General features: G+C 30.2%; 1 protein-coding gene across 5 annotated transcripts in view; it reads left to right on the forward strand.

Annotated features, from left to right (window-relative positions):
- Nucleotides 1-13,133, forward strand: part of grn (GATA binding protein grain) — a 260,366-nt gene that overhangs the window by 107,845 nt on the left and 139,388 nt on the right. For 4 of the 5 annotated variants that reach the window (XM_067046767.1, XM_067046766.1, XM_067046764.1 and 1 more), the window contains exons 3-4: nucleotides 4,198-4,446; nucleotides 5,432-5,581. In XM_067046767.1, the coding sequence (XP_066902868.1) occupies nucleotides 4,198-4,446; nucleotides 5,432-5,581 (399 nt within the window). The remainder of the gene's footprint in view (nucleotides 1-4,197; nucleotides 4,447-5,431; nucleotides 5,582-13,133) is intronic. The other variant, XM_067046768.1, reaches the window with a different exon arrangement.

A 13,133-nucleotide genomic window follows, 5' to 3' on the forward strand; every position in this document is an offset into this window, starting at 1 on the left:
TATATATATATACGATGGCTTACTCCACGGTGATACTAAGTACATTTTCCCGAGGTTTACGAAAAATATAATTACAGGTTCCATATTTTTAGAAACATTCCTAAAATAGAAAACCTTTAAATGTATTGTAAAGTTAGTGCAAATGTACTTATCGTGAATAGGTAATTATTGTGAAGAAAGCCATTAATGTATGCATACTATTTTTACAGATTAGAAAAAATGTAATGTATCTACGAACTGCTGATTAATCGCCTACTTTTCCTTGTTCTTCATACATTTTTAAAAGTAGTCCTAGTTATGTTATAGGTTTGTATATGTAAATTGTTATACATTTGCTAATAATGGTCGGATTGTAGTAAGGCACTTCTAACTGCTAGAAATCGGGCTGTGTTAAGTGTTAAGTAATTATTTCCTGCTTCTTTCTAGCTGTGAGTCAGCCCTGTGGGTTCAAAAGCACTTTGGGGACCACCCAGGGTCATGAATTCCCTTAACTGAGTAAAAATCAGGCGGTCGACCGCAATTCTGTCCAAATCGTCTTGCACAATTGTTTGTTTAGCAGCTCTTCTTTACAAATTACTGCATTTCGGAACCTTAGTGAATTGGAGCGGTACAGATCAAAAATTTTTTCAATATCCAAAAAATTATAATAAAGATTTCAGGGACTCAATAATCTATTCATCCCAGTAGAATTACATTAAAATTACATACATTAAAATTTTATGATAATTATAAAATTATTTCAAAAGAATAAGGAAGCTAATGGGAAAAATTGTGGATGGAAAACAGTATCCTTTAAAATCCTTTAATCCAACTAATGAACCGTAGTAATTTATTCCGGCCAAATCTCATTCAAGGAATTTTTTTAAGCCAAAATTCGCCATTCATTATTTCGATTTAAATGTTTACTGCACATTCCTTTTTACTGAAATATGATTTAAATTTAAAATATTACGTTTTGATGGGTCAAGTTGACTGCCTTATAGGCCAGGGGCCTCTTACAGGGGACTAAATAGTGCATTAAACATTAAATAAATAAAAAAATAATTTTTAACCCCCCCTTACATCCTCGCACCTTAGATTATCCTTCATCATGTTACAAACGATGTTTCGAATCTTCAAATACAATCTTTGATTGCTAATACTAAATATAAACAAAGACAACGGGACCAATTAGCGAGAGCTAAGACACTCTCCCCAGTTCCCAGTCGAGATTCCTGTGATTAGTTGGGACGATAAGTTGCTCACGTCTCAAACTAAGTGTGCCGATTTAGAGGCACATAGCCCGCGACATAAAGTGGGAAATGTCTCAATAATCTCTCTTTGTAGCCGAATAAATTTGCAAATGGCACATTTGCAATTCTTTATTTTCCATTTCGTCAGTAAAGAAAAAGCCATAAAGCTTTACTGTCATGTCCCTCCCCTATCTCTACACATCTTCCCATACCGAGCTGCTATCTCATTGGCTGGTGGCAAGGTTGTTAGTGTTCATATAGGAGAAGTAATGAACTTATGTAATTTATTTAAATACTGAACGACTTATGATATATGAAATGTAATATTTAAAGTATAAAAAAAAAAATGTTTTTTAAATGAAATTTTATTTAAAAGCTAAGGATGTTTTTGATAAAAAAAAAGTAATTACAAAAAAATATTATATGATAGGAATTTATTATATTGAATATTTCTTTGGTCAGGAAGAATTTCCAAAAAAATGAGGACGTAGTGGAAGTTGCACATTGCAAGAACAGTGTATTTTATCAGTTTTATTTATACCTGAAAAATTAATTTTGTGCCAAATTAAAGTATAGGAAATTTCTTACCGAATGGCTCATACATAATGTTTTCCCCTAAACCTTGCAGTACCTGACATATAGTGGGGATAAATATTAGCTAGGTTAAATAAAAAACCTAACCCTAACATTCAAAAACTAATACAACGACCTTTTTTATATGGTTTAGGATTTCGGGTGGATGGGTTGAAATTTTTGTACAAAAAAGTTTTTTGTTCACACCTCCAAAATGTTTGGGTCTGGTGAAATGTTTTTTTTTTATACAAAATTATAGTCTAATTTGAAAGAAATCTGAAAATCTTAAAAACTTTCTTTTTTACCACGTACTTTGGATACAAGCCTTGATTGAATTCAAATGTTTTGGTATTCATTGGACGTAGAGTTAAACATTTTTATTTTAGTAGGTAATACAGTAAATTGTTTTAATTTGTTTATTCGGCTTCTAATTTGAGTAAACTAAGTAAGAGATTAAATGTTTGGTTAAATTATCTAGATTAACTATTATCTATACGTTTTTTTTTGTTTTTTTTATAAGATTGGGCTTAAGGCTGCCATTGAAGCACGAAAAATTCAAAAATTTTATAAATTGGGTATCTTTTTAATCATCTATTTGGGATATTTTGTTAGATACAGCATTTAATACTTTTAATTATTTTTAAAGAGATTATGTATTTAATAAGATGGTTAATTTTTTATTTATTTTCATAAACTAAAAGATGAAATTTTCAGATCAGAAAGTTTTTCGCACTACTTAATGTACTACACAACGATTGGCAAAAAATTAATTTCTTCATATCACGTAGAATTCATACATTAAAACAATATCCAGATTGTTTTTAATTCTTGAATTTTTAGATCCGGTTCTGATTTTGTTTAATTTTTACATGCTTATTTACTTTTTTGTTGTATACAAATATGTTCTTTTATGTACTGTTCAAAATAGAAATGGTTGATTTGGATTATTCCTTATTTATTCTATACTATTCCTCATTTAGGTTTTCTAACCTTAATTTGAACATCTTTCTGGTTATTCTCACTCTATCAGAAGTCTCTGATAGTAAGATGGAATGATTCTGATTTTCTTTCAATACAACTGATAATATTTGGTATATCTCAAGTGCAATTGACTGTTGCCATGAAATCATATTTCACGTCGAATAGATAGCACATGACTGTTTTCTCAATAACACTGCATTAGTTAGAGCTGATATTAAAGGTCCATTAGCCATGACTTGTCAACATTGCGAGGGGCCTGCTTTCGGTCCCACGGCTATTATTTGTGCATCGATCGCTATTGTTTCTGCGGGGAACACTCGACGGCCTGTGGGTGTTGTGTCCTTGTTAGTGCTTCGAAGGTCCTCAAGGTCTTCCGAAGTGCTTAGTTAATTAGGGTACTTGCCGATGTATACATTCGAGGGCTCTTGGGTAAAGGTATATAGAGGCACGTCTACACGTTTGCCCAACTATGACAAGTGACTGCATGCACGGTTGTGTGGATGGATTTTTTTGATTGATTTGTATGGGTCTAAATTGAAAGGTTGCTCTTCCCTTGTATTGTATGAGATTTTAGTAATTATAGTAGATACTTTAATTCGAAAGACTTTCATAAATTTGGGAAAAAAGACCACTTATGAGTGTTATTATAAGTTATTCATGATCCTAAAAATATTGGGTAGGATAGAAATTATTATATAAATGCTATAGTGGCAGATAGATTTTTTTTTTTTTAACTGCGTTAAATTGACTATGGGATAATAACCTGCAAAGTTTAATTAAAATCAATCTGAGGCTATTATACTAAAATTAAAATTATCTTTGATGATGGCTCGATCGTTGGACGAAACGTCGGACATGTAATATGTTTTAATTAAGAAGGTTATAATATTGGTGAGAATATTATAATATTTTTTTATTATTATTGACTAATGAATTTTCCATTTAACATTATAAAATTTTATAATTAATAAATTATACTTTTCATAGTTAGTAAAAACAGCCACGCAAGTTTTAAAAAGTTCAGCAAATTGAACTAGTCCATTGACTAGGCTTTCTTCCAAATTCTCTTGGTAAGAACTATATTTGGATTTGTATTCGAGATCTCTTCTGCTCTAAAAGATTTTAACAGCAGAAGAGTACCAAATGATTTAATGGAAAGTGCAAAGAAAACCTAATGCTAGCTGACATTCTGAGTACTGCAGTTCTTCAACACCTAAAAAAGTCATCTAGTTTAATAATCTCTTGGCTTAAGGCTAATAGCATATGCTACTTCTGATATTTGGTTAATCCGCACCAACGGCGTTACATTTTGAATAATGAAGACCCGGCTTTAGAGTATTATTCTTGTATGTTTAACGATTTTTTTTCAATATTTATATATGATATATAATAAATATTTTGTATTTTCCAGCTACCCGAGGATGCCTGAGCCAGCATCCGCTTCCTCATTGGCTGCGGGACAAAAGGGCGGATTGGGCGGCAGACAAATCCTTCACCTTCCCGCCCACGCCGCCTACGGACGCTGCCCCAGAAGCGCCGCCTCCCGACTGGGGCTCCCACCAGCTGGGGATGTTCATCCACCCCCAGGAACACGCACCCGCGCCCCAACCACAGTGCGACGTCAAGCCTATGCTTGGTGGCCAGCAGAAGCCCAGGGAAGGTAAGCAATCCAAAGCATTTATATCATAATAATGATGGAAATATGATAGATAAGAGCTATTTAATTTGGGTTCAGAGGATCTGAAGAAATACAATAAACTAGAAAAATAGCTCCCATTTCGTTAGATACACTTTCAGACCATTTTCCTGATTTATCAAAAAATCATTCATTAAAAATATCACTTTCCAGATTTGAGTACACTGGAGAGAAACTTCAAAATTTATTTTACTGCCAAAAGACTTCACCATAAATAAATCTACCAAATTTCATTTAAAACTCTCAAATAACGGGAGTGTCAAGGGAGTAGTGAACAATCTACTATATTTAACAAATACTCAGTTCATTGTAAACAAAATTTAAAAGAAAAAATCAACAATCCTATGGAGACGTGGAAGTGAAAATATGTATAATCATTGTTTCTTTGCTTGGTGGAGATTATTCACATCGGCATTAACATATTTAAATTCAATTCTTGTTTTGCTTTTAAAGTTTTTTTAAACATTGTATTTTAATAATTTTTTTTTTCGGGAACAAGCAGATCCTTTGATACGTGTATTTTAACTTATTTTTTTTATATTTAACTTATATTTTTTAGGCTATAATTAGAATGTCATTTCAGGAAAGCTAAAATCACTATACATTTATGAGAATTTTTCAGAAAATATATTTTTTTTTCAGTTTTCAAGGCTTATAAATTATTATGATTTTAAAAATGAACATCAGAAAAATCCCGCAGTGATGTCTGTTTATTTTATTTTATTTTAATTACATTTTTTGTTGAATGATTATTTTACTTTGTATTTCTATTTTCTTTTCTTTTTTTGATTTTAGTTATCCTGTATCTTTTTTTTTTTTTTTTTTAGAATTATTTTGTGTTTATTTATTTAAGTTTAGTTTAGTTACTTTTTGTTTTAAGTTTTATTTATTTATTTATTTTTTTAAACCTCTCCCATCCCTACGAGATATTATTTTTATCACCTCGCAGGTCCAGTCGGAAGCTACGTCGGTTACCATCAGGACTACCACTACAACTCTTATGGCCTCATGTTTCATGAGAAACAGGGTAGCCAACCTTCAGCCTCCCCTCAGCCGCAGGGCTCCCAACAGAACAGGACGAAGAGCAGAACATCCGCCGGTAGGGAGTTACTGTTTGTCCCTAACAGAGAGAAGGGTTTGCCACTCCACAAAAATATTATTAATCAAATTTTATTAATAATAATAACACGTCTTAAAAAATAATATCTCCCCTTCATATAAAAAAATAAATAAATAAAATGGAACTATATGAACTTTAAAAAAAAAAAGAGTTATAAGGATTTTCCTCTGCCCTACTGGACTTATTTTTCTAATTATTTTACAAACCTTTTTTTTTTTTTTTAATTTCATTAATATGTTTTTTTAAACATGGTACAAAGAGTTTATAAATATTTCTTAATTTTTTTTACATTTCGTTCTTGTGAAGAGTATTGAAAAGTTTTAACATAATCTTCGTTCTCCTGAACATTTAGGAAAATGTTAGTTATCTCGTTTTCAGTCTTCAATAATTATCATCTCATTAATTTATTTAAAAACTCATTGATTATATCATTATTCAGTATAAAACTTGAATGAAAAAAACAAAAAACAAATCTATATTGTATTATATACCATTAAATCCAATATTTTAAAGTCTAATTTCATAGCTTCAAAATAAAAAAATATTCAGTGAATTTTTTTATTGTTTATTTACAATCAAAAATGTATCACAATCAAAGAAACCACATTTTCAACGGAGTACTCATTCATTTAAAAAACAAAACAATTTTATGTTATTTTACTTCAGTCATTATCTCAACATTTTGGTTAGTCGATTTATAATATCCCTTAAGAAATGGAGTAATAATTTGACTAAACAAATAATCTCATTAATAACTTTTTTTTAACACCTTAAATGTGACAAAAATGGAGTGGCAACTCTAATAATTTTTATTTTTATTTTGTTAAGTTTTTTTTTTAACCTATTTTATTTTATTTTTTATTGGTTTTAATTTCACCTCACTGTGGTTTTTCTGTGTGCTGCACAAGCTTTCAATAACCGTGTGTAGTGTCACTTATGAGCTTATCTGAATCAAGAGTTGTTAAGTTTAATGACTTTTTAATTATATATATTTTTTCATTATATCAATAAATAAATAAGCTCACTTTTCATAATAAATTTAATTATTACTAATTATTATGTTAATTAGAAATGAGTTATATGGATTACAAGTAACAATTTTCTTTCAGGAATTCAATGAGTACTTTTTATTGTCGTATAATATTCCGCCATTGTAATAAGTTCCCTGTAAAATGGTTTGCAGGAGTATAATTATCCGTTCCTAGCAATTATATTCAATGGAATTAGCTATGACATGAATAATGTTTAAGGATGAAAAGTAATTTCTTAATCCCGCCTCTTAGTACAAAACGATCCTTAGCATATGTTAAAATGATAATAAAAATTATTAATATATTAAAACAAAATGCTTTAACAGTTTTGAGTCCATCAAAACCAATAATAATATACATTAATGATCTTTCTGTATCGTAAATTAATAGCTCTTCGGCTGTATAAAAATAAAACTAATTTGCATATCTAAAATTTTATCTGATCTGATATCGGAGACAGAATTCAATGAATCGAGTCTGGAACTTTGCGACTAATTCATAAAAATCTCTAATTACGAAATCTGTTAGAGGTTAATATATTTAGAGTGGATTGTACTTAAATGGAAAAATTAAACTAGTTGAGAAAAAAAAAACCTAATTCATTAAAAATGTTTTAATAATTCATAACCTCATTTTTTCTCGCGTCATTTCCTGCTTATTAGTCAGTTGCAGTATCCGTTTCAAAAGCCCTTGAAGTTCAAAAGAATATTTTTTCACTTTCGAACTTAAATTGCTTGACATTTCGATACTTCTTGATGACATACCAACTATGATGAGTTCAAAATGATTATTTTATTCAATTAATTGATAAAAATCTTAAAAGATTCTCTCAATCTCCTTCCTAATTGCTTTTTACATTAATTAAAATTATTAAATAAATATTATATATCGATGGTTGACCGTTTGTGAATATGTTTATTGATTGCTAAAGTTTCGACCTGTCTTCATCAGGGCTAAAATAAAAAGATACAAACAAATTAAAGCTTAATGTAAGAGTAAAAGAGTGACTTTAAATACATGAGATGTAAAGGTAGAAGCATAAAAAGTCTTCTGTATAAACGAACAATGATAACACCTGAATAAAATAATAAGGAAGTTAAACATAAATTGAGAAATTTAATTTACATAATAATAACATTATATTGTAAATTTTTATGTTTCTCTTTCATACTTTCTCACTATTTAATTTAGATTTAATGATATGGAAGTCTTTTTATACGTCCACCTTTATATCTCTTTTGTTTTATGCCACCCTTTTACTCTTACATCAGATTTAACTTCTTTGCAAGAATTTATTTTATTCCAGATGAAGACTATTGCGTGCCATAACGTCGACAATCAATAAATTGGAGAAAACCGTTCTCCTTGATCGTTGTCGTACCATCTCCTTCAAAATAAAATAAATATATATTTTCTTTTACCAGATTTATGGAACTTATTATTATTATTATATTTTACTGTATATATGTCATAATGAATATTTCAAATATTCAAATATTTGAATTTCAGAAAACAACAAAATAATTATTAAAATATTGTTGAATATTTTCGTAATTAATTAGTGAAAAAAAAAATAACGTATTGGTATTGTTAATAAACTTGTTGAAAAGGACAGACAGCGAGTCTCGACTCGGTAATGAAGTACCTTCACCGAAGAAGATGGTTCCGAACCAAAGAGATATAACTCAAGAATATAATATAGGAGGCCGCTCTTCGACAAGACAACCCCAGCTCAAACAGTTAAAAATTTATAAAATAAATTTGGTTGCCTTTGGGCGGCTTTTTAACGGCTCAATCCCAAGCATTTATAAAGCACGCTGGGGACATAAAACGGAAAAGCTGGAGTTGTAATTCAACGAGTCCCAGCATTCCTCAGATACCTGGCTCTTGATACTAACCATTTATCCTCGGATTTTTGTATCTTTTAGTTTTTATTCGTCCGTTCCCCCACTCCTCGGTTTTTGGGCTCCCTCCAACATATAAAGCTCAGATATTCCTTTTTTTTTTTTTTATTAGTATTTCTATAACCGAGGGTACAAAAGTGTGGACACGTTTTTTGTATTCGACGTTGATTTGTTCGGTTCCCATATAGCAGCTTTGTCTTCTATAAACTTTGTCATTTCTATGCTGACAGAAATCACTTTCAGTTATAGAATGTTTACTGTGTCTTCTTACACGTTTATTAATTCGCAGGTTTTAAATCGAAACTCGCATACCTTTATCCTGCACATTTACAGAGAATAGGTAATCTTATGAGTCGACAAGACTTGTTTACCAATTTTACCAATAATACCAAATTTCTTTTATGTATAAGAAAACCTTTAAAAAGGATCTTGCTGATTTAAATCTATACGTGAGCTATAAAAAAAAGAGGATTAATTTAATTTATTGTAGTTGTGAGTCAAGCCTGTGGTTTCTGGAGCCTTCCTGGGATCAAACCTGCCTTATAAATTGGGCACCGTTAGTTGGGTAAACATTTGGCGGTCGAGTGTGATTCTGACCAATCCCCTCTTTGTACAACCGTTGCTCTAGTAACAGTACTTCCTTACTAAATACTGCACCCTTTCAATTTCGTAGATTACAACCCCAATGACTTATTCACCAAATACTCTATTGTTTTTAAAAATTATTACTTATAATTCATCTACTTAGAATTAAAGTAATAGTAAAGAAAAAAATTACAAAGTATAAGATTTACATCACTTGTTTAGTCTTTTCTTTGGATCCTATTGGTTCTCTGAAGAAATGTTAACAAAGACGGAACGAGAAAGTTGAATGACCACATTAATGCTAGGGCAATTAGAGAAAGAACACTGCTGGTTGGCTAGGAAGTAATACGTCTGTTTGGTGCAAGGAGCATGAAAATGAGGTTGCCTTGGAAGTATTACCGATCTCAGGAGAGAGTATTGTAATAGCAGATCTCTGTTCAGGGCCTGTTACTAATGTGCACTTCTCCGGCGGGAATCAGACCCGTACCCTTTCCCTCGAAATCGATTATATTGAACTAAGAGGCAGAGATTTTGGAAAAAATATGAATATATCGATATTTTAAAAAAGATATCGATATCGTTGTCCGTGTTCTAAAGAATGCTTAAAATTTGAGAAATCTAAAATTATTTAGAGAAGTTTTATTAAGATAATATATTTGTAAATGTAATGTTATATATTAGTACAGATTATATTATATTAAGGTTGTATAGTTGTATTTATAACTAAATACAACTACGTTTTATTTATAACTAAATACAACTACGTTAATAAACGCTAGTAAGGAACTGGGTCTCGAAATAAATACGGATAAAACAAAATATATCCTTATCAGTAGACGCAGGAGCAAATTCGGTGATATAGATATGGAAGGAAATACATTTGAAGAGGTAGATAGGTTTAAATATTTAGGTTCTACGGTAAACTGAACAGGAATTAAAAGCGAGGTTAAAGGCGGGAAATGCTTGTCATTTTTGCAATTTCGAAATTGCTTAGCGCGAGCTATCTGTCCAATTTTTAATTAACCCTCCAAAAATAAAAAGAATTGAAAAATTCGTTGAATGACTAAGGATTCAGCAACCAAAATACACAAAACAAAATTATTAAAAATATCTAAGATATATTGTTTTTCTATTTTAGTAATACAAATATTTCTTGTTTTATTCTTTCTTCTTCTTCATTTTTGTTTTTGTTTTTAATAATAACTCACACCACAATTATTCGTTGTATATATTTAATACAGTTATAAATATGAATAAATAAATTTTAAAAAAATATGCTTTTAATGAAAAAATCACTTATAAGTTGGGATAGGTTTCAGTCATTAATAATTCCATTTTTATTTTTTATTACATCGACCAATTTAATTATTTTTTCTTAATTCTTAATAATAGATTTTTAAACTATATAAGTAAATACTTCAATCGATATGTATTAATCTTGATAGTCCATCCTTTTTATTTATTAATTTTTTTGGGAACCATGCAATTTAATTTAATTTTTTTTCTGAAGTACAAAGAATTTTTTTTTTGTAAAAAAAATATTTTTTTCCTTTTCATTTATTTTTTTTTGTGATCAAGAAATTACATTTTTTATTCTATACCACTAATTTTTTTTTTATTTTGAATCAATTATATTTTAATATATTTAATATCAGTTATTTGCGCTATTATAATTCTATAAATTGTTAATATACATTAAAATATTTTCCGATTTAACGTTAGCCGAGATGTAGAATGATCTCAACCTTTCAAAGATTAAAAATATGGAGGCCCGATGAATCTCCTATTTCGATATTTTTGAAAACTATCGATATTATTTACGAGAGATCGAGCAGAGAATGCTGACAGATCGGATATTACACGCCCATTTAGCCGGCTCATACTTTCAAACTGGTTGCCAAGCCCAGGCTCCCGTTAATTTGGTATCTGAAAATTATTAACGATTGTCCCTTTTCTTTACAAAGCCTTTCCGAGAATTTACAAGTTGTCATTATGTCTTTCAAGACTGATGTATGAATATCACCTATATTCTACATATTTTTTTTCCAGTATTCAGCTTGGAGCGATTAATGTGTAAAATATAGTTTATTCACATTAAACTATAATAATGATTTTTAAAATTTATTATACAACTCTATGAATTATGTACAGTTTAAAAAATATCGTGTACGTACATGTATCAATAATTCAAACAAATAATGCACGTTATTATTTAATTCTATATAGACCAACTATCACAAGGTAACAATTTTAAATGGAAATCAGTTTTTCTATATTTATACATACCTCGATAAGAAAATATATTCTATATGTAAAAAGAAATAGAGTTGCGTTCAAGAGGAACGAAAAAAGTTTTTAACTATTTATTTATTGCCAATGTTCATATATAGTATTCACACTATACTATTCATAAATATAAATACATATATACTATTCATAAATAGATCTTTATTAAAATTATAATAAAAAGATACAAAGTAGGCAAAGCTGATGTATTGGTTTAGCAATGGCTTATAAGGGAAATAGTCTTGTTGGTCGTGAGTGCTTAAGATTCGACACAGATTGGTTCACCTATTGAAGACTATCGGACTCTTTATGTGTTTTGTTTTCGCCTGACAGGGAAGTGAAAATAGAAGATTGAGACAGAAGAAGAAGAATCAAAGATCTGTCGTGAGAGGCTGTCAATAAAGGGATCCGTTATGACGGACAGTAGCAAGGAGTGACGACTAAGAAGAAGATGGCCACGGGAGACCAGCACAAAGATGCAGATGCCAGATACCAGAGAGCGGTCGTGACCGCAGGTACTGGATATTACTGGCATTATCTAGCTTCGAGGGCAGTGTGTAATTTTCATGTCATTATTTCACCGAATTAATTCTTCCGAGTCCTGTCCAGAAGAGCCTTTGTAATACAAACATCACGTTTGTGAGCTGCCGCCTTCATTAGGTTGTTGTGAAACTGTGCCTGATCCCGTTCTCTGCTCTGCCGAATTAGCCTATGCTAGCGGCTAGTTGAGCAGTCTTAATAATGCTTGTTATATCCACTTGCGTAAGTCGTGTCTCTTTATATCCTCAAAAAGAATTTTTGAAACAAGGCAATGCAATACCCATAGTGTAATCAACGAGCAACTGAATTGATGGGATGAACCATATTCCAGCCATCGCCTATATCGTCCGAGAGCCTATACTGTAAAACGAGAATAAGCTCATCTTATTTCAAACCGGTATATTCTTGAAGAATTACAAAAAATAGCCGTTTATAATAAATGGCGCCCAGATAAATTTTATATTTACAGAAAATGCACTTTATTTCCAGTTTTAAAAAAAGCTGAACTATTAAAAAAATATTTAATAAAGTTTCACCATTTTTTATTCAGAGCTCAATATTTTTAAAGGCAACACCATTATAAAAAATATAAAGTATATGACCTTATTTTGAATTAATGTAAATTTTATAAAACTGAAGCTCCAAAAAGAGTTCTTTATGTCCAATAGTTTCCGAGATACAGTACTTAAGAAAAGAAAAAAAACAGCTTTTATATCAAGAAATCAACATTTTAGTAAATATCACGTAACTCGGATTGCAATGAAGATAATCATTATGAACTAAATTATTGGGCATTTAACTCACTATTTAAGAAGTTTGATTAAACATCTGTTCGTCTAATGAGATAAAGTTTTTAAAAATCAAAACTTTTTTCCAATGAGAACAAATCATAAGACGTATATATATCACTATATTAGCACTAAAATTGAAGCTAGATAAACGTAAAAAGTTTATCTTTTGCGTTTATCGTCGTAGCATTTGTAGTGTGCGAAACGTTAGGATAAATTTAAAAAATATTGATTTTTTTTATATTTGGAGGAAAAAATTTTTTTGAATAACTGTATTTCAGGAACTATTTGATCTGCAGATATCAACTGGCACACTTAATTTGAAGCTAGACGAATACACCATAGAGTAGTTTATCATCATTATCTTCGCAGAATTTGTGGTTTTCATGATTCTCTC

The sequence above is a fragment of the Halyomorpha halys genome, unplaced genomic scaffold (assembly GCF_000696795.3).
Source record: "Halyomorpha halys isolate HHAL.00 unplaced genomic scaffold, Hhal_1.1 Scaffold281.1, whole genome shotgun sequence".
Taxonomy (NCBI): Eukaryota; Metazoa; Arthropoda; class Insecta; order Hemiptera; family Pentatomidae; genus Halyomorpha; species Halyomorpha halys.